Source organism: Sebastes umbrosus, chromosome 14 (genome assembly GCF_015220745.1).
Source record: "Sebastes umbrosus isolate fSebUmb1 chromosome 14, fSebUmb1.pri, whole genome shotgun sequence".
Lineage (NCBI taxonomy): Eukaryota > Metazoa > Chordata > Actinopteri > Perciformes > Sebastidae > Sebastes > Sebastes umbrosus.
The window spans coordinates 12,300,875-12,323,922 of NC_051282.1; the positions used below are offsets into that span (position 1 = coordinate 12,300,875).

The following is a 23,048-nucleotide window of genomic DNA, read 5'->3' on the forward strand; positions in this document are numbered from 1 at the left end:
CAAGCTTCACACGCATGCTGGACACAGAAATCAGTGTATACAGATACACATACCATTTTCATTTTGTTTTGCGCTGCCAGGAATGCTCTCTATTACACACACACCTTTAGTTTGTTGAGTCTATGCGGAGACTGTTTCCACTCTCCCTCTTGTTGATGCAGCACGCAAGGTAAAATAGTCTAATAAAAGGGATTCGGGGCTCACATCTATCTATACCATATGATCTGCCGGCCCCAGTAAAAGTCACGTATCAGTCTCTGGTGCCTGCGGTTCGCCGTATTATTGATGCAGCCATGACCTCTCCGATCTGACGTCTTATTCAAAGTGGTTAATGATTACCATCTTTCAATGTGTTTCAGCTGTCGAACCGGTAATCCCCCCCACTGCTCCATCAGAAAGATTGTTCCTGTGGATGTCAACGTCTGGACATTGTTTTGACCTCATCTCTTCAGTTATTAACTCATCCGTCGGATCTGAGGTAACATCAATAACAAATCTGATACAGTGATATGGATATGAAGCACAGATTGGACTCAGGCTCATGAGAAATATGTTATTGTTGTGAAATAAACCCTGACAGGGCGATGCGGCACTCGCAGAGGGTTCTTGCATTGTCCTGAAGGGGTTAATTTCACAACAATGACCCACTAGCTGTACAATATCCCGCTTATTACACGGCTACTTACTTAAGAAGTCAATGATTTGACACAGAACTGCGCTCATAGCAACAGTCTGTTATACAAAGGAACGGTCTACTATAAAGAAATAACAGACCATTGAACGCCGTGATCGACCAATCAGAATTGAGTATTCAACAAAGCTGTATAATAAGTGTTAATAGTCACCTGATGAATCACACTCAAGATTCAATAACTCCGACTTTACGTTCGTAATGATAATTTGGGGCGAGTGGCTTTGGAGGGACGTCTGAAGGGACGTCTGTCAGTGTTGCCGACTTTCTCACTAGATTTAGCAACTTTTGGAGCTAGTGCTGCTAGCTATTTTCATTGGAAACATGACTGTATATAAAAAGTGGGCGTAGTCAACGTGATGTCACCCATTGGCTTGTGGACTGCTGTTTTGAAGCCTCAAGTTTGGCATTTTGTCCATCACCATCTTGATTTTGGCCGGCACCATCTTGGTTTTTTGCAAACAAAAGTGACACAAGAGGGTGGAGCTAAGTACAACTGGATGCTGAATAAGGCATTTTTAGACGACCAAAAGGTTACAATTAACTTTCATGAACTGAAAACACACAGTGAAAGGGTTAAAGTTGTTAGACGAAAACATGGGCAACACCCAGACCAGACAACGCCATGGTAGCGACCTGTCAATCACAAGGTAGCCACGCCCTAAAGCATAGCCAGCTTTATGGTCTATTTGACTCTAAATGGGATCATAATTGACTAAATGAACATCATGTTGTATTGAAGAAGACTTGAAATTAGTGATTGACAATAAACTCATGTTTACAATGGTTACTGAGGTAATAAATCAAGTGAGAAGTAGAGTCATTTTCTCATAGACTTCTATACAATCAGACTCCTTTTTGCAACCAGAGGAGTCACCCCCTGCTGGATATTAGGAAGAATGCAAGTTTAAGGCACTTCAGCATTGGCTTCACTTCTCAGACCCGGAAGTTGCCACCTGATTCGAAAAGAGTTGAGGGCTGGGTTTTTTGGTTGGATCTTAGTCTTGCTGGTTTCTTCAATGTTATCTACCAATGCTTTAAGTTGTATTGTGAGAAAACTCCGTGTGAAATCGAAGGGGAACGTGTCTGTCATGAGTCCCTATGCTGCCCCATCCGGAAAGACTGGCGCAGTCCAGAGAACACAGATAATGTGACGCCACCCTCTTCCTCTCTTGTGTATAACATCCTGGAGTCCTGTCTGGATCAAAGCAGAAACGGATCGCACACATCCTCAGTAAACCCCACAGAGTGGCTGTCCTCAGTGTCAGAGAGTGATTCCTCTGCGCCTGAGAGAAAAGTGGCGGAGGCTTTCTGCAGGGAGGAAAAACAAGCACTGGTGGAGGAAGAGGTCAGCGAGGCCTCTGTAATGATTGCTTAATAACAAAGACAGAGGTGAGAATGAGTCAGAGAATGATTGGAAATAAAATCTGACTCAATCCCGATCCATTGTTTGCAATACAAACTGTACTTCTTCCAGGGGTAGGATGAGACTTTTCAATGGGGGGACGGACTGGGGCACAGTTTGAAAGAAGGGGGGCACATTTACAAAATTAATAAAATATGTTAAGATTCCTGGCAATAATAAACTGTACAATATTTTGAATATTTTATTTATAGTGGTTTTGTATACATAATAACACAAGGCAGAAAATAAACTTAAACCAGGTAGACAAGTACAATAAAAACAATGAGGATATTAAGAAAAAAACCATGTAAATAAAAAATAAGTACTATTATTATTAATAATAAATAAGTAAATGAATAATTACACTCAAACCCTCCCCTGCAATACAAATAAAATAAAAAATGTATTAAGGAATTATGTGTATGTATATATAAATGTATTGATAGTAACAATAAGGCAAAATGGATAACACTCTTATTAATTTTCTAGGGCTAAATCAATAAATTGGCTATTCAATAAAAATATTTAATCATGATTAATCGCAAATGAATCACACATTTTTTTTATCTATTCAAAATGTACCTTAAAGGGAGAATTGTCAAGTATTTAATACTCTTATCAACATGGGAGTGGACAAATATGCTACTTTATGCAAATGTATGGATATATTTATCATTGGAAATCAATTAACAACACAAAACAATGATAAATATTGTCCAGAAACCCTCACAGGTACTGCATTTAGCATAAAAAATATACTCAAATCATAACATGGCAAATTCAAGCCCAACAGGCAACAACAGCTGTCAGTGTGTCAGTGTGCTGACTTGACTTGACTTGACCAAAACTGCATGTGATTATAATAAAGTGGACATGTCTGTAAAGGGGAGACTCGTGGGTACCTATAGAACCCATTTACATTCACATGTCTTGAGGTCAGAGGTCAAGAGACCCCCATGAAAATGGCCATGACAGTTTTTCCTTGTCAAAATTTAGCGTAGGTTAGGAGTGTTATTTAACCAATGGATTCCTATGGTTTTCTAGTTTCATATGATGCCACTCTAGCTTTATAAATGAGCCCGCTACAACCTAAAAATCACAAGTTCTGTTAATGCGTTAAAGAAATCAGTGGTGTTAAAACAAATTTGCGTTAACGCATTATCATTGCGTTAACTTTGACAGCCCTACTTCAAGGACATGTTGAGTGTCTGGTGCCTCTTCAAGCTCCATGTGAAATAAGTTAAATACGTGTTTGATTAGTATCAGTGTGTGTACAATAAGATAAATAATTCCGTTCTAAACTCCAGAGATGGAAAGATCAAAACAGAGAATTAATGAATTAATAGTGGATGATTTGCAGGACACATGCGTCTAGACACGGCTTATTAAGGTGTTCAAAGATTCAATCGCACCTCCTCCTGTGATGTTTACGTCCATTGAGATGCGCTGACACACTCTGGTAATGAATCCGTGTCATTAGATGTACTCGGTTTATCAACGTTTCCCTCAAACGCATGAGGACAGCTTAGCTGTTAAATTGGTCTGAACGTGGAGTGCTTGTTTTCTCAAGCAAAACAAATTTGGGACCTGTTGATTCGCAGGGACGGCTGGTTATCTTGTGTGTGCATGTACCAGCCTGGGTGGCGAGTCTTGAATTAGACACGACTGCTGTAGTATTTCACAGTTCTGCTATCTTTATCGGTTAAAGAAAAACAAACAGTCATCAATTTCCCATGCAGGTTTTTACCACGTTCTGTCCTCTCTTTCATCGTGGAAAAATGAGCTGTTGTCCAGATGAGAGCAGACAGCACACATCTCTCAGGAATCTGAAACATGATTGGATGAGCAGAGAGTGTGAGTCAAGAGCATTGAGCTGTTTTCCTTTCCTGGCCGCCAAGGACGAGTGTAATGCCAAAGGGCTGGACGCTCTGTGCCTCTGGTCAGTCACTCGCAGCGGGGATCACAGTGCTTTCCCTCAGATGGGCCGGCAGGAATTTCTTTTTATACTTCTGTTGAAAGATCCCTTGTTGTTCATTTAACGCTGTGCACAGTGCAACAAGTGTACCAGCTCCCTACATTAAGTCTTTATTGGAGATCAGGACGGGCCTGACTGGACTGGAATGAAACGGTCCACCTGATGACACCAAAGCTGTTTACTGCTGTGACTGAGAGAATTACAGAACAGATGGTTAGAAAATCACCATGCTACCTTCATTGAACATAGCTCACTACTGTAGTATCTCAACATCTATTGGATGAATTACCATGAAATTCGGATCACATTATACCTGCTTAACATCAGTGTCTCACATAGACTGTATATAAGAAGTGGACATAGTCACCGTGACGTCACCCATTGGTTTGTAGACTTCCGTATTGAAGCCTCCAGTTCCGCATTTTGGCCTTTGCCATCTTGTTTTTTTGCAACATGAAGTGACACGAGAGGGTGGAGCTATGTACAACCGGATGCTGAATAAGACATTTTTAGGCAACCAAATTATCGTCTTTTGACTGTAAATGGGACCATAATTTACTAAATGAACATCATGCTGTATTGAAGAAGACTTGAAACTAGCGATTGAGACCATAAACTCATGTTTACTGAGGTAATAAATCAAGTGAGAAGTAGGGTCATTTTCTCATAGACTTCTATACAATCAGACTTCTTTTTGCAACCAGAGGAGTCGCCCCCTGCTGGCTATTAGAAAGACTGCAAGTTTAAGGCACTTCAGCATTGGCTTCACTTTTCAGAACCAGAGGTCGCCCACTGGCTCTTGCGCACTAGTGGAGGTAACAATTGTCAGTCCTCAAGGGAGCATGGGGGGTCCAGCTCGACTCGTCTGGCTCATGAAACTTGGACCAAGCTGTGAAACTAGGCGATCTAGTTCTACAATGAAACAAGATTCAGCAGTGGCATCGCCTATTTCTCGCTTAAAATGTTTTCAGAAGTAGATTTAGGTGGATTGTTCAGACGGAATAACAGAAAGTTCACGAGCAGGCCGCATTGTTGTTTCCTGTTTGAAACAGCGAACAAAAAAACAGGGACCAATCAGGTGCATTCCACGACACGGTACGTCACAGCTTGAGCGGCCAGTTGAGTGGAGCAGCGCGTCCCCTAGCGTCCTCGCCAGACCTGGTGGAAATGTAGTGTGAGACTGCAGCCGTGTTGTGTTACAGTTTTCAGGTGACACATTCCAGAATGCAAACAGCGCTTGAAATCGATCTTACATAGCTCGAAGCGACCTAAAGTTTTTCATATGGCAAAAAATAATTTGTCTGATTCACATAAAAATGGAACTAAACTGAGAATAACAGCCAACAACTGCTAATGATATCCAAGCAGAACCAAGCCAGAAATCACAAAATCTGAAAAACAGCTTTTGAAGAATAGCTATTTTTACATTTATCGATATTGTGATGAATGTAAGAATATATCACGATACATCATCCTGAACACTATGGGTCATGTTTGTGAAAGAAAAGTCAAAAAACACGGAGACATTTTAACACTTTTGCAGAACAAAAAAGTGCTTGTTGACAAAAATGAACACTTCGTTCACAGCACAAATTGATAGATAACACAAAACTAAAAACATGACCTGGTTGATTTGATTTGAAAATAATCACAATATAGCAAGAAGCCCAAGGTTACCATCCTGAAGGTGACTCTCTGTATGTGCAGGTTATGTGTAAATAGATTTCCTCCTGGCTGGTGCTCTGACCCAGGTCCTCCTCCTGTGACCCGCTGGATGATTGCTGTGACTGAGACGTGTTTGATCCCCGCGCTGATGCTGGGCTTTTGATGGCCACCCCACTTTGATGCCGCAACGAGATTGAATCCGACCCCCCCTCTGTGACTCACATACACACAGTTGACCATATAGCACCATCGGACCTTGTATCTAAGCAGGAGGTGATATTTCCTTCTCCTTCCTTTGATCCTGAGCATCGATTTGTCGTATTTCTGACATTCTGCGTCCACTATTTAATACCCCGCGACGAAGGATTTGGGCTCAGAAATATAATATTTGATCATCTATGCTTTCTTTTATTCCTTTTGACATAGATTTATCTTCCTCTGAGACCACTTGATGCAGTGCTTTTGTTACAGGAAATACAGAAAAGTCGTGGCCTTGCAGTAAAGTAGAAGTTCTCTCCTGTAGCTCTCCACTGGTTTTTATACACCAGTTCTGTTTCCTGACCGTTTGATGTCTTCCGGTATTAATCGGAGCAAGCAAGCAGCCTGATTTACTAGCAACTCAGGACCACTTTACTTTAACTCTGCTTTTACATCAACTTCTGTAGGATGGAACAACATACTGACTAATGGCGAAAGCAGACCCAGACCTTTTCAAACATACAGCTTGTTGAAATGAATTTCAACAGTTTCTGGTCATATAATAAGAGACGTTTTCATTGAATATGATTTATCGTGAAAGCAAAAGAACTTTAGAGGTGCTGGTAGTTTTAGCATTAGACAGAGCTAGGCTAACTGTTTCCCCTTGTTTCCAGGCTTTGTGCTAAGCTAACTGCTGCCGGCTGTAGTTTCATATTTAATAGTGGAGCGGACGGCAGTAGGATTGTGCAAATTATGATACAAGCATGAAGTTTGGCTTGGTTTTTCTCAGGAATTATTGATCAAATCTCATTTTTTAAAATCCAAGATGGCCTCCCGAAGTTGCTTTTTGTCATAGAAACTATTTGACGAAAATCGTAATAATAATATAATGGACAGACATTCGAGAGCGGAAACATTTTTCACTTTTGGGATATTTTGATCCATTAAAAACACAATTTGTTCATGGGATTTTTCCAGCACAATTGTTCAAGTTCTGCATATTTTGTAAAAGTATTAGTGCTGGCAATAGATTAAAATATTTAATCGCGATTAATCGCAAATTAATCACACATTTTTTAACTGTTCAAAATGTACATTAGATGGAGTTTTGTCATTTTGTTTTGTGTTGTTATCAACACGGAAGTGGGCAAATATGCTGCCTTATGCAGATGTATGTATATATTTATTATTGAAAATCAATTAACAACACAAAACAATGACAAATATTGTCCAGAAACCCTCACAGGTACTGCATTTAGCATAAAAAAATATGCTCAAATCATAACATGGCAAACTCAAGCCCAACCGGCAACAACAGCTGTCAGTGTGTCAGTGTGCTGACTTGACTATGACTTGCCCCAAAACTGCATGTGATTATCATAAAGTGGGCATGTCTGTAAAGGGGAGACTCGTGGGTACCCATAGAACCCATTTTCACTCACATATCTTGAGGTCAGAGGTTAAAGGACCCCTTTGAAAATGGCCATGCCAGTTTTTCCTAGGCAAAATCTTTGGAGTGTTAACCTCCTTTCGCGACAAACTCTGACATGGTTGGTACCAACGGATTCTTTAGGTTTTCTAGTTACATATGGTACCAGCATCTTCACTCTAACTTTAAAGCTGAGCCCGCTATCTAAAAATCACAAGTTGCGTTAATGCATTAAAAAAAGTAGTGTTGTTAAAACGAATTTGTGTTAATTATCACATTAACTTTGACAGCTCTAAAAAGTATTAATACTGATCATAATTTCCTGATCTTGTGAACAGTTAATCAAATATAAATTGCTACACACCAGGTTGTGAAGTGGGAATTTTTTGAGATTTGACATTAATGAGAGAAAAAGTTTTACATGTAGTGTACATCGCTGCCACTCTGGAAACGAAAGCGAGACATCCTGAGACTTATAGGTCTACCTCGTCAACATGGAGAGTTTTTCTAACTCTAAATCTCAACATAGGTCAGCGCTCCTACATTTCTGTCTCACACTCGACCCAGAACTGTCTGGTAGCTTCTCAGAGCTCCGCGGACGGACAAGAGCAAAGAGGAAAAAATGGCGATAGAAAAAAAAAAGGTGATTGTGAAATGTGGGAGCGAGGAGTGTTTGGCAGGGCTCATCTTGTTTGCTCAGTAAACCCCCAAGGCCCGTGTTGTTTCGCCGAGGGAAATGCCCGCATTGTTGGGCCCGGAGACCGTGGTTACGGGCCAGCCCGGGGCCCAGCCAGGCAGGTTGGGACAAACAACAAGATGAAGGTCAGCTAATATAGCAGTTAATTCCACTTCCTGGTCCCCATGACACCCAGGCAGGGTTTATTTGAAGATCCCAGACCCCGAAGTCACTCTGCACTTTGTTTAGTCCATGAGTATTTTTGGTCCGAGCCAACACTTTCAGATATTAATGTATTCGGATGAGGAGGAAGGGAGGGTGGAGTAGAGAAAAGAAAGGGGGATACAGCCGAGCAGTGAGGAGGAAAATTCCAGATTTCCACACGCCTCTCTGTCTCTTTTCCATATTTTGTCTAATTTCTTCTATCGTGATGAAAATCAAATTAAATTAATCATATTCACATCCTTGAAGATCAATCCTATGCTTTCTTTTTTTTTTAGACTTCTTTTTATTGGTGTTTTTTCATTGTACAAAATATTGTCATCTTGACAAGTAGATACTGTATATACTGTAGACAATCTGTTATCATCATCATCAGTCCTCCTCCTCCCTCACCCTCCCACTCCCTCATTTTCTCGTCCAGGGTCACATAAAATCACACAAAGAAATCAAATGTACACATACAGAATTAAAGCTGAAGTAGGTGAGATTGGAGCAAATATGATTAAAAAAAGTTATTTTTATAAAACGGTCGCTATATCGTGACAGTAGTGAATGAAACAGGTAACCTGAAAAAAATCATGTGCCTCTGTGTCCTCCAGTGCCCCTAACGGCATCTGCAAGATTTCACAGACCGGAGGAAAACAAGCAGTAAGAGCTGATCTGAGGTCTGATGTTCAGCTGCCGTCTATGAGAGCCGGCTGCCAATCACTCGTGAACTCCGACCAAACGGTCAAACTAGGCAGCGCTGATCAAATATTAATCAATATTATGTTACGTTAATGCCTATTTCTCGCCTCAAATGTTGTAAGAATCATCTTGTAGTGTACTGTTTAGCTGTAAAATGAGAACGTTTGTGACAGTCACATTGTAAAATCTGTTGAAGGAACGCCAAGTTCCGGTCACATGACCGGAGCACAGCCAATAGGAACGCTCTCTCAATGAAATTACCTGTGATTGGTCAAAGTCTCCCGGCACAGGCTAGATTTTCTAAAGTCTGAAAACAGAGCCATGATGAGGAGCAGAAGTCTAGTTATCTCTCAGAACACTTGAATTACAATATGCTGAAAGGTTATTATGGAATTTTTTCCCAATGATGCCAAAAATATATTGCCTACTGCCACTTTAACACATATAGAATAAATTAAACGTTAAACAATAATATTAATTAGACAAATAATAATAGTGATAGTAATTGTAGGTAATTAAGAAAAACATAAATAATAATAATAATAAAAAAATATATAAATAAATAAATGAAATAATAATAATAATAGAAAAATAATTATAACAATAACAATCTAATGGTTTCACATAAATAAAGACAAATCATAGCAAAATAATCAACTCCATAGAAACTTAGTTTCATTGATATTATAGCCCAGCCTCTACTGGATCCTTAAAGGGGAACACCACATAAATCAAAATTTCCAATATATTACTGTATTTCCATGGCCGAGGAAAGTTCAATCAATATTTGTGAACATGAGCTCCTCTCTCTGAAAGCCAGAAATCAGAGAAGTAAGTCTCAAACTTGTGATGTCATTGGGTATAAAGTCTGGAGCTGCTCCATAGACAATGAATGGGAGACTGATTTTGTGGACCCACAGAATGTTTGTCTTCTTTTTTATACCCAAATTAGTTTTATTTTATTGTAGTGTTCACAGTTGTGAAACAGAAAATGTTCCCATATACTCATGCCATTCCCCTGGGTGCTCTCAGTGTCACCTATAACTTCTCTCCCAATTCATCGTCTATGGAGCAGCTCCACACTTTATACCCAATGACATCACAAGTTTGAGATTTGGCACTTTAGCTTTTGGATTTGGGAGAGAGTTGTTCATGTTTGTTAATATTTTTTTGGACTGTCTTAGACCATAGAAATAACATGTATAAATTTTGAAAATTGCCGTAGTTCCCCTTTAACATTTCAGTCCTGGTCAATCAAATAGACTGCTTCACAATAAACCCCCCCTTGTGTTTTACTGTGTGTTTTACTGGTTGAATTAATTTAATGTGAATTAACAGCAGTATGAAATGTTGGATTTGCTTTAGCAGTAACTCAGTACAGCTGTGATATGGCTGTAGCAGAGTGAACAGTGAACAGTGAGGCTCATATCAACAAGGTAAAATTAAAAATAGTAGCACTAGATTACATGCTGCATTGATCATGATAAACAGGCAATTTGAATCCAGCATGGAAATGGCGGACTCCGCCACTAACAACAAAGAGTACTGTATAGTGAGATAATCACTGAATGTAAATACATTGAAGTGCTATTGCAGAAAAGATGCAGACCATAAATAAAAACGTTTTTTGACTTAATGGAAATTTAAAGGCACAGTGTGTACGATTTGGCGGCATCTAGTGGTGTGGTTGCAAATTGCAACCAATTGAATACCCCCTCCGCTCACTTCTCCCATCCAAAACTGCAGTAACATGAGCCGCCGAGTGCAAAACCGGAGCAAAGGAAGTCAGACGGTGGCTGGCGGTACCGCGGTTTTGCACTCTTTGGCTCACATTACCGCAGTTTCACAAGTGTGTCGGAGAACTACGGTGGCCTTCAGGTAACGTAAAAACATGAATGTCTCTCTCTAGAGCCAGTGTTTGGCTTGTCCATTCTGGGCTACTGTAGAAACATGGTGGAGCAACATGGCGGACCCGTTCCCTATGCAGATATGAAGGGCTCATTCTAAGCTAAAGAAAACACAATGATTCTTAGTTTTAAATGATTATACAATGAAAGCACATAATATTATATTCCATTTCTGTTACTAGACCACCTAAAATGTTACACACTGTTCCTTTTAAGGCTCGTGACTTTAAAATCACATTTAAACAGCATATGAAATAGCTTTTAGTGTCTGTTAAACTTTGTTTGGTCCTCTTGTCCACATTAAAGCCTGGAGGGTGGAAACAGGGCGCTACTGTGAGGCAGCTGAAGGACTCTCCTCATGGCGCAGACTCCAATGAGATCCATCCACTCCGGCCTCCTCTGGACCCGGCAGTGAGCATGAATAGACATTTAAGAGAGCTAGTTTATGAGCTGATGGTCTGACTGATCGTTTAACTTGGACCTTGAGAATGCAATGAGGGGGTTGGGATGGGTGGAAAATATAGTACATCCAAAAGCCAAGTGGCTTAATCCTGTATGGAAATGGTAATGAGAAAAAAAACTCTGTCTGTGTGCGCTCTCCTATCCATGATGGGATGGAGGCCTCTCTAGTGGGGCTTCTCCAGGATGCATAAGAAGAGCCTTTTGTGCTCCAATCTAGTAAGCCAGAAATACAGCTTTTGAACCGTGTGCATTGCAAGAAAGAGGGAAATGGAGAGGCAGTATGGGAGCGAGTGAATGAGTAAAGTGAAGAGGTGGGGGGTAGGGAGGACTCTGAAGGTGTCAAAAGCAGAGATTTGGAGTTGTGTGTCTGTGTGTGTGTGCACATGTATGTTTTTTCCGCCCGTATGTGCCCACGTATGTGTGCGTGGTTGCGGTCACGCAGCGGGCTGATATCAAGTACCTCTTTAAGCCCTCCTTCCATCTCCAAAGGTGCTTCACTCTGTTGTTTCACGGAGCCCCATTCTGACTGACTGAATGAAGGCTGGGAAGCAAAAAGAGCGGCCATTGGATGGATGGATGGATGGATGGAAGACGGGAAAAAAGGAGTGGAAAATGCAGCACAAATGCAGTCAAATAGGTGACGAACATTTAGCAGGGAAGGAGGGAAGTGTGTTTCACAATACATCCACAAGGCAAAGCCAAATTCCCTGCAGTTTATTTTCATAGTGTTGATAGTTTATTCGATACCTTCTGGCACATCTTCGCGCACATTTGCATGAATTGAAAATTTGCACCGCGTTCGTAAATGATCCGCTCGTTTCCCCCGTCCTCACGAGAAGCAAAGCAAACAGGGCTTGGAAATACATTTAGTCAGCTGAGAAAACACAGTGTTATATTGTTCTCTGTTTAGTCGGGTGCTTAGGAGCAAACAAAACAAGCATCTGTGGCGCGGCTCTACGGAGGGTTAAGAAGAAGGAGCAGGGGGCCAAGTGGGTTTCAGAAAAAACAAAAGGCTGTGATTGCGTGTAGTTTTCCAGCTAAAGTTGGTGGCAGCGGAGATCTCATGCATAAAATCTGACAGGATTTGATTGAAATGATTGAACCTCCCCTGGCTAAAATGAAATGTGAGGTGCCGGGCTCATCCGTGACTAGAGATTAGAAACGGTGGCGCTAAAGGTCCGCGGCTGCTGGGTAATGCTAATCAGCCTCTGTGATCCCCTCTGGTGTTCCTCCTTCTTCCCAAACAACTAATCCACTTAAGTATCACAGGCCTCTCAGTACCCAAACTCATTTGGGTTGGATCTCAATAATTAGTTTTCTCCCTCCCCGTGTAATAAAACACCAATCACAGTCATTAAAACATTGTTCATTTACACTGCAGTTAATGAACGTCTTGTCAATACACTGTAATTACCTGCTAATTAGATTGTTATTGGACTATTTGAATACCTCCCCTTCTCTCTTTTTCCCTCTCCTATTGAAGGCTCTATCGGATCTGTTGATCTGTTGATGAGGGGGTGTGAATGGGATTAGGCTGCCTGTGACGCTTCCTGTCCCACCATGGTGGTCATTTCTCTCAATAGATTTATAGGAGCTGGAGATTTGTCCATAGATTCATGGTTTTAGAAAACACTGGTGTGGTAAGAACTCATTTTTATGATTCTGCGCTGGCGACAGCCATGGCCGGAGAAATTATTTTATCAGGTTATCCGTCCCATCATTGTGAACGCGATATCTCAGGAACGCTCAGAGGGAATTTCCTCAAAGTTGGCTCAAACATCTTACCTTACATGGCAGCTGGATTCTCACAATGTCACGAGATAACGCTAGAATTGCGGGATCACATATCAGCCCAGTGGCACAGCAGTTCGTGAAATAGCCGCAAAATTGAATGCATTGATTCGTGTACATAGACACAAATTTCACATTCTTTTCGTGATGGTCAGCACAAAATCAATTCGTATGTAATCCATGTAATTGGGGTGGATGGGTGGGTCAGAGAGGCGACTGTTGGCTCTAAACAACAATGGTAGCTCCTGAAGAGGTTAGCGTAGATACAAAAGCATCAGTTATATGAGCAAACAACGACAGTGAAGGCTTTTCTCGATGGAAAAGATGTTTTCGCTCTTCTCCTGACTGACTTCGGCAAGAGTTTGAATGACAGATGGTTTATCCAATCACCTATCAAGTATTTTATGAAAGAGCCTGCTCTTTTCCAAACAGTTTCCAATGACAGCTTCTCAGATGGTTCTGTGAAACAAACCATCTGGCGCTTCAGTTTAACAAACGTCCACCTAGACTCAAGGATGAACTCATTCGATTTTGGTGGTCAAAGGTCAAGGTCACTGTGACCTCACATCCGTCCCATTCTCGGGATATCTCAGGAACGCCTTAATTGAATTTCTTCAAATTTGGTACAAACGTCCACTTGGACTCAAGGATGAACTGATTATAATTTAGAGCTCAAAGGTCACTGCGACCTCGCAAAACACGTTTTTGCCATAACTCAAGAATTCATATGCTAATTATGACAATTTCACACACGTGTCTAACAGGATAAAATGATGAAGGGATGACATTTTGGACAGACATGGATGTAAACTGCAACTTCACTGGTTGGCGGAGGCATACAACCACGAGGCAGTAATTCTAGTTTTTCATTCCAGAGAGAAGGAATTCCTACAAATAAACCAATACGTGTAGAACATTTGTAAAGTTGTACTTTTGAAAGTTGGTTTAGTGATTTGGGCCCACTTGGGTCTGAGGACCTTGGAGCATACCGTAAATGTCCCCACAGAGTTATGAAACGCAGCTAAACGCACGGAAGTCACATAATCCCTGAAGTGATGTTGTTTCAACATCGCAGACGGCCGCAGTGGCCTCGTAACACTCGCCGCTTACCTTTCAGGGAAAAAAACAAGCGGGCACGGAACAATAAGGAAAAGGCAATAAATTCAGACCCTCCAAATGTTTTTATGGGCTCAATCTGACAAAGAAATCAGGGTCTTTTTCCATCCTGTCCTCATCGGCAGACATATATGTCATGGGAGTTTAGGCCATTTCACTCAACCAGTTGCTGTTTCCATTTCCTGGCAGCTTTCAGCACAGCATACTGTACAATGAGAGGGCAGAGGACCACCACAGCTATAGGACAACCCTCAGCGTGTCGCATCATCAGCGCCTTTGTTTTCCGAGGAGTACTCTCTCCGTTAACATGGCAGCGGTGTGACTGGAGGGATTCGTCTGTGTGGAAAGTTCCGAGTCGGTGCCGCTGACGGAAACCTGACCCCCGCGTTCAGTCCACTTTATGAAGGCCAAAAGCTTCGGTCACATCGCGTCTGCGTGTTTGTTGTTCCAGCTTCATCTTTGCACATACTGAGAGGGGAAGTTCACACACACCCAGATCTCTTTTCAACTCTTCCCATCCCGCCCAAATCATGAGAGGAATCACAGCGAGCTTGTGCAACAGTCCGAGTGAAATTGTTTATGTGTTGGCACGTTAAACATACCTCCATCCGCTGGCCTCTTCATCCCTCACACTCTCTCCTCCATCTATTTTATGGCTGGTAATCCTGGTGGCCTTTATATTAATGGAGAACACAGCTTAAACTTTCAGCAGTGACTGTGTAATTGGTTGGCCCCTTTGGAGTATTCAGCGCCGGGCATTGCGGGAGCAGTATATCAATACCCTGTCCTCGAGCCAAGACAGATGGACTCTCATTTGGAGCAGGTTCAGGATTTTTTTTGTGTGTAAAACTCCCACAGGAATAAGTTAAGGGGTTTCCATCGATGCCAAAAACCTCCCAGCTACAACAATAACATCTGCGGTTTGGATTAGACACGTTGGTGATATCACCCCTTTTAGTAATATGCCTGCATTATAGCAATCTTACAGCCAGCCCCTTATTGTCTGTGAAGTTTTATAGAGGCACGGGATCCAACACAAATGATGATCTGCGCTACAGGACATAGTTGGAGTTCTTTGGCTGAAGCTGATGTTTAAATTCATTTACTTTCTTAACTATTGGCTTCACATTTTTTATGTCAACTTCCCTTTAGAGAATTCACATATTTTCTGAGGTTGAAAAAGTAAATATCGACATTACAACAGGATAATAGTACATTAAAAGTAGTGTATCATATCATTTTTTAAAAGAAAAAGGTAACTCCTGCACACTACCCCATGCCACAATATTCAAAATGAAACAATATTATTATTATTAATATTCAAATGAACAAGGTCAAAATTACCTGACGAAGATCCAAGCAGGATCAATAAAGTACTTACAGGTTCCTATAGGTACAATGAAAGAGGGAATAAGGGGGTAACAAATTTGCATTTGGGGGAACCCAGAATTAAATAACACTATTAGCTCTTTTTTAATTACCTGGTAAACAATAAATAATTACAGATGGGACCAGCAGTTCTACTACATGTCCTTTCACAATAAGTCATGAAAGAAATCAAACAATATGTGGCACTTTTCACTCAGTAAAACTGTTACCACACTATAGTTGCAGTAAAAAGTGGTGAAAAGAGGCCGCTTAATTGTACAGCCTGCCTACTGACCTACACTGTAATAAAGAAACTTTCTCACACATTTTCAATGGTTTAAATTAAAAAAACATGTCATTTGTTGAATTAATGAATAGATGGCTACAGTAGTCTTTGTTTATGAGTGAAAGTATATTTATTCGGCTCCTTAATTGTTTATGATGCGATTATACGACAGGGCATAAAAGCTCATCTAGGCTTTAATTTAAGACAGTTTAGATGGATCTTGGATTGGATCCAAAAACTACAATACTGTTCCCCATGTATTTTTTATCATCATTTAAAAAAAAAAAACTATTTAACAGCTGTTGCTTTAAAAGCACATCCTTTTTTGTTTTGTTCCTCAGCAACAACAATAATAACTCAATGTTTTTTTGTAAATATGTCATAATTTTAAAGTAAATAACATAACAAATTTAATTGCAATATCAACTTGCGTTGCCATTTTTCTTGCCTTTTTACTCAGTAATAATAATACTGCACCCTGCATACTGCATAATTATTAAATAGGTACACAGTAATTTAAAAAAAAAATAGTTTAAATAAGTGTAATTTATCCCTCTTAGTCACCTTTATCTCCTAACCTCTTTTCCTCTTAGCTTGTACTTATACTGTATTCTCTGTGTACGTAACCTATAAGTATTTTATTATTACCCTGTGTATACTAAATAATTACTAGGGCTGACTTCGACCAAAGAAATTCTTAGTCGACTAACAGTCGTACAATTTTGTCGTCTAATAAATTAGTTGATTTAATCGACAGATCTGTGAAACTGAGTTTCTCCACAAAGAATCACACAAAGCACCACTTTAAATCCTATGTTTACCAGCGATGTGCTCATAAGTTTCTTAGAAATAAGTCATTCAGCATGAAAAAAAGCATAAAAACGACTAATCGACTAAAGAAATCCTAGTTGACTAAGACCAAAACAACCGATTAGTCAACTAATCGACTAAGAGGGGGCAGCCCTAATATTTACACTGTGATTTATGGGCTGTAACCTAAAGTGTTGCTGAAAATGTTCTGTAGTATGTGTGTAGGCTTTCCTGTAGGTAATTATTTTATTTGAGTAATTATAATTTTGTTGTAGGGTTAACAATTTCATATGCTGTTTGCTTTTACAATTACAAACAATTACAACTGACAAAACGTGTGAAGTAAAGAGTACCGATGCCTCTAAATTGTAATGGAGCACGTTGTTTGAGTAAATGCGATCGCAGTAGTTTAAAGGTCTGCATGTGGTGCGTAGCAGTGTTATGAAAATAATGACACTTTTTTTATTTAAAATAGGAGAAAAAAACAAAAAAAAATATCACTCAAGCTGGGATCTTCCTCAGTTTGTTTTTTTTACACAGCTTTATTTCAGATGAATTAATTTTCAGTCCTATCAGGCTGTTCAATAGCCAAACAATGTATCAATACTTTTCATTACAGCCATCTACAATTCAATGCAAAAAAAGTAAAAAATAAAAGATCAAAAAAATAAAAACCACAAAAGCCACATTGTTTCATGTGTCATTAAATATATTCATTTGTGATAAACATAATATATTAGTATTACAAGACATTACACAACCATTTGCAATGGACACTGCTAAACAACATTTACAAGCCGATGTATAAACATGAGCAGATAATTATTCAGGTATAATATTCAACGAGAGCAGACGTCTGGTAGGGAGTACCTCTCTGTCTAAATGTGTCGGTACAGGTGTGTTGGCAGAGACTCTAGAAGTGCGTTGTGGTTTTCAAATACGTACAGTATGATGCACAGAGTACTGAGGTGTACTCTTGTATTTATGTGTGTGTGTTTATGCACTGTATGATTTTGTGTAAACTGAGTGTGTGATCCTCTGGGTGCTCACGTTGTAAACATGAGACATTTCTCCGACATTCATATATTTATTAAGCCTCTAGTATTTAAAACCTCTGGTTAAGTTCACATGGAGATAGATCTAGTTAATGTTTAACAAAAAAAAAAAAAGTAATACTATACAGCTATATAACACGTAGACAATCGGTCATGCCTTTTTGTCGAGTACCAAGTCTTGACAATCCAGTCCTCAAAAAAGTCGCTTTGAGGTGACGAACATTTGACACGGCGTGCTGAACGCACTGTACAATAAACATCTGTGATATTTCATCACTCCACAGGTTATTTTCCCACAACACTGAATACTGTATACAAATTTAATGTGTACATAATTCACAATCATTGTTAGCTATCAGTCAGCTACAGTAAATAGTGAGCATGCATTATGTCAGTGGTATGAGGATTGCTTGATAGGTCGATATTCTCTTTTAATGAAGTGAGATGCTTAATCAGTTCTTTCACTTGCACATGTTTGGGACATAAAAATACATTGTCCTTTATTAGAGAATAAACACTAAATTCTTGTCTGTAGTTGTGACAAATTTGGCACCTGATTTGACTGTTATCAGCTCATTAAAGGTGCGTTATCAATCGTTATCAGCCTCATTGATGTGGGTCAGAAGGGGCCTGCTGCACCTACTACGTTGTAAAAGTGAAAGTGAAACACGTTATAACATATAAAACTGCATGAACATTACGTTTTGAACACAAACAAAACAGCTTGTTTAGGTTTAGACAACAAAACTACAACTTCTTCAGGTTTAGGCAAGAAAACCACTTGGTTAAGTTTAGGGAAAAAGATCGTGTTTTGGCTTAAAATAACTGTGTTTCAAAAGTGAAAGTGAAATTTAACGCTTGGTTTCATTTGGGATGTGAATCCCAGTCTCCGGGGTGAAAGTACTGTGTTTTGCGTCCCACCCATCGCCCCGACTTCCAACCATAGACTGCGTATAAAGATGGATGACATGAAAGCTCCCCAAAAGTGAAGCCAAAACATCTTGATCGCCCCCTGGTGGCTGGCTGCAGTATAGGTCATAAATCCCGCCTCCTCCATGTTGGCCAAGTTGCAACCGTGCACGGCTCGCGATTGGTTCGGGCGGGTGACCTCGATATCCCGGATGCACCGCCCAATCACTACTGCGCAGACTCTGGCTCCAAATGACGTCAGAATCTCAAGATAGCATCTCCCGTATCTGGGATATTTTGGCCTCACTTCTTTACAGTGGGAGGAAGTGGAGACGCGTCGTCCATCTTTATATACAGTTTTTATAGACAAATTACTACGGTCGATAAAGGTCACCTTCATCTTCTTTTATTCCTTCTTTTAGTGATCGCCCATGTGATTAAATGATAAAACCTACTGGTTGGTGTAGCAGGCCACTTACTGACCCATATCTACCGGGCTTATAACTGATAACGCCCGTTTAATGACTTAATAACTGAACTGAATTTGAGCGGGGTTGTTACTGTCAACCAGAAACATCGGTCCATACAGAGCAGTCATCAGTGAGGCAAGCAGGGTTTGAACTATACAGCTTTTTTTTGCATCATATGGTACAGAATTTCTTCTTTGTGAACATATCTCATATGTTCTAAAACCTTTGACTAGTAAAAATAAGTGCATGGTTGACTACTCTACGTCTAGTTGATGCTACGGCATCATCTACCAAAAATAATGTATGCACGTATGGTTACTTTACATTGCAGAGGTCACAACCACAACATACTGTCGATATAGCGATAAGCGCCGAGCACAGACTCGCCCGTGATGTGAAATACGATCATTACACAGAATAAGTAGAGGGTCATTATGGCATTTTGTTCCCACAACACCGTTTGTTTCACTGAGGTAACACTCACATATGAGCAGGGAGCTCTCGGGCAAAGTGGCACCGATTATATTTTCCACAGAACAATTTCACAATTTTATAATTTTAGCTGTTGAAAACGTTCATCCAACGTTTGGCAGGTTACAAGAGCGACTTATCAAACATGAGTGGAGTCCCTCTATGCCATCTTCATTTAACTAGATAATGCTTTACACAGCACAGTGGAAATAGATCCTCTTACTGTAAAATACAAAAGGGTGATACAGTAGGTGCGTTGCTCTTTAAAACGACTGAATTAGGGACTTTAAAAAAAACAACGGCATCATGGGTAAAATAGTCAGGGTGTGACATATCTGTAACATTAGGTGCAAACTCTGCAATTACACGACAAAACAAACCTTGAAACAGAACAACTGTAGAATGAGCTCCTTCACAAAAGTTCCTAAAAAACACTAATCTCTTCGCTCCAACTCAGAGCAGCAGCACTCAGTCGTTCCACCATCTCTCCAACTTTTCACCTGTGTCTTTCTATCTTTTTATTCTTCCAGTTTATTTTTTCCATTCTTCCTCTCCTCTTCCTTGCATTTATCCCAGTGGAGATGTTGTTTTTCCTCCACCTCTCCCTCTCTCTTTCTCTCCTCTCCGGCGACTTTTAGCACTTTCCCCTCTTGTCGCGCTGTTGGAACTTCCTCAGCCGGCGGCCCCACAGGTCCTTCCAAGGGATGAGCAGGCTTCCCTTGTCCGCCACTACGCCGCTCTGCCCGGGGGAGTCGTCGTCCGTACCCAGGAGCAGGTACTTCCTCCCAGGCTTGATCTTGGGGCATTTGCAGGCCACGTCCTTGGCACGCACCCACAGCAGCTGGTCCCCGCGGCGGATGCGGTGCTCACCTTGTTTGTAGACGGAGATGATGTTGACGGTGAACTTCCACCACTCGCCTGCCTTGTCTCCTTTTAGAACGTGCACTTGGACCGCTGGTGGAAGAGAAGAGAAAGGTTAAACCACCTACATGATACAATGGTATGATATTATGTCCAGCAACACGTGTCAATTTCCGCTTGTTACATGCATACAGTCTTTTCAAAATAAACATCCGTCTTCACATGAAACAACTTAGGTTTAGGGAACAAAACTACTTGGTTCAGAGCCGTGTGCAGGCAGTCAATGGGTTGTAGCTGCTGTGGTAGTGGGCCAATCACAAGTCATATTAAATCGAAGAATGCTTGCGGTAATTTGCTGCGAGAAAACCATGTAAATAGTATTTTTTTTCTAGATCAGGGCACAAAAAGGATCGATTGTTGATTATTGTTTGACTGGAGAAGTTTCGATACCACTTGGTACCGGGTTATTTCGGTTGATACCTTAAAGGTATTGAGTACCAATACCTAGTCCTAATTTTGGCCAATGCGTTCTGCCTCCTTTGCTCTCCACACGGACTGTTTACTTGCAAAACCTGCTTGAACGTGATTGGTCAATACTACTTGAACTACAAACGGAAGCCAGAATGCTTCCGATATCTAATCTCGTCTTATTGCCTGCAGATTCTACACATGATTACCAATCAGATTACCCCTGAAAAGAATGTCCACATATTGAATCAGCTGTAACATGTGAACACCACATGTTGCAATTGAGTGTTAGCAAGTGAGCAGAGATCTTAATAGTTAGCTATTACTAAGTCATGGATAAAGAGTTTTGCCACTCCAAGTGGCAGTAGTCAGAATGCAAACCAAACCGACCTAAAAATTGACAGATCAATGGTATGACATTTTTTTAAAATCTATATTCATATCAATATCTACTAGTGTTAAATAACATCCATTTTAAAATCAGTTCAAATGAACACATTTAGAACATGAAGTAGTGGTGATATCTAACAGAGCTGTGGAGTACATCAGCCAAAATAATTTTGTGAACCACTGGCATAAACTATACCGGCAGACAGATGCCAACACATTTATACAACATTGTACAAAAGGTCCAATAAAACGTCCCGTATAAACGTGACCCAGAAATGGCTGACTTTGCTGCGTGTCACTGGTCCCTCCCCTCATCTCTGACCTATGACCTTCCCTCGTTGTGCTCCTGAGCATACTCCCTATTACAGCAACAGTTGCCATAGCACTCCCTGTGCGAGCACAAAGGGACCCGGCGGAGAACATGTTAAAGCACACTTCCATGTGAGGGGCAGAGAAACTCTTTTCCTTCAGGCTTGAGTTTGAGGAGGTGGATATTAGGTTCTTTATTGCAAACATAAATGGCCAAAAGAGATTTTTTTTTTATAGAGAAAAATGGAGCATCTGCTAACAATATAACTTCTGAAACAAATCCTTTCCAATTGGTCTATCAGGTGTTAAGCTGGACTCTGAATATCAGAACACTGACGACCTCGGGCTAAATCAAGCCAAACCTGGTAACTATTGGAACACCACTTGTAACAGATATTTTCATACCAGGAAATGAGTAGAGCTCCCCTGCACGGATTCTCCGTCAGACGGAGCAGCGATTGCTTCATCGCTGTGATCGCAACAGGAGGCAAACAGCTCAACAGCGATAGAGCTAATCTGTGCTTGAAGTGAAGTGCTTTACCCCGTGGGTTTAGCGAGGAATGTGCTATTAACGTTTAAGTGTGTGTTTGTGTGTGTCTGGGGGGGGGGCTTACTTACAACTGTGAGAAATAATCGAATCTGAAGATTGGATTAGATGATGGGAAAGACTCAAGATGCACTCAAACAATCAGTTGGATATGTAACAATTTATCTTCTATCAATAACTCCTTTAATGCTTTAACAATGCTTCAATGTTTAAGCAATTCCTGCGTTTTTTGTTCTACACACAAGGGTCACACATTACAAAATACTTTTATAATAATACCACCCGATATCACGCCAAAGCGTGTAATAGACCCACCTGTCCACCAGAGGATAGCGTGTTATTGTCATGTTTTGCCTCGTAGAGGCGTGAATATGGCGGTATATATTGTATTTTTGGAACCAGAGGTGACACGAGAGGGTGGAGCTACGTACAACTGAATGCTGAATAAGACATGAAAACTGAAAACACCGTGAAAGGGTTAAAGTTGTAAGACGAAAACACGGACAACTCCCAGACGGAACAACGCTGTGGTAGCGACCTGTCAATCACAAGGTAACCACGCCCTAAATCATACCCTGCTTTATGGTCTATTTGACTCTAAATGGGACCGTAATTTACTAAATGAACATCATGCTGTATTGAAGAACACTTGAAACTAGCGATTGAGACCATAAACTCATGTTTATCTAATGGTAATAAATCAAATGTTTACTGAGCTAATAAATCAAGTAAGAAATAGGCTCATTTTCTCATAGACATCTATACAATCTGATTTCTTTTTGCAACCAGATAGGTTGCCCCATGCTGGCTATTAGAAAGAATGCATGTTTTAGGCACTTCCGCATTGGCTTCACTTTTCAGACCAAAAGGTAAAATAAGT

General features: G+C 40.5%; 1 protein-coding gene and 1 long non-coding RNA gene across 2 annotated transcripts in view; one reads left to right on the forward strand and one right to left on the reverse strand.

The window, feature by feature from the left end:
- LOC119502294 overlaps nucleotides 1-23,048 on the forward strand; it is an 85,716-nt gene that overhangs the window by 14,018 nt on the left and 48,650 nt on the right. The window contains exon 3 of the long non-coding RNA XR_005210039.1: nucleotides 360-478. This is a non-coding gene — a long non-coding RNA (uncharacterized LOC119502294). The remainder of the gene's footprint in view (nucleotides 1-359; nucleotides 479-23,048) is intronic.
- The window catches only part of ntn1b (netrin 1b), a 59,228-nt gene continuing 56,178 nt past the window's right edge, over nucleotides 19,999-23,048 (reverse strand). The window contains exon 9 of the mRNA XM_037793171.1: nucleotides 19,999-20,547. Within this exon, the coding sequence (XP_037649099.1) occupies nucleotides 20,228-20,547 (320 nt within the window). The 3' untranslated portion in view covers nucleotides 19,999-20,227. The remainder of the gene's footprint in view (nucleotides 20,548-23,048) is intronic.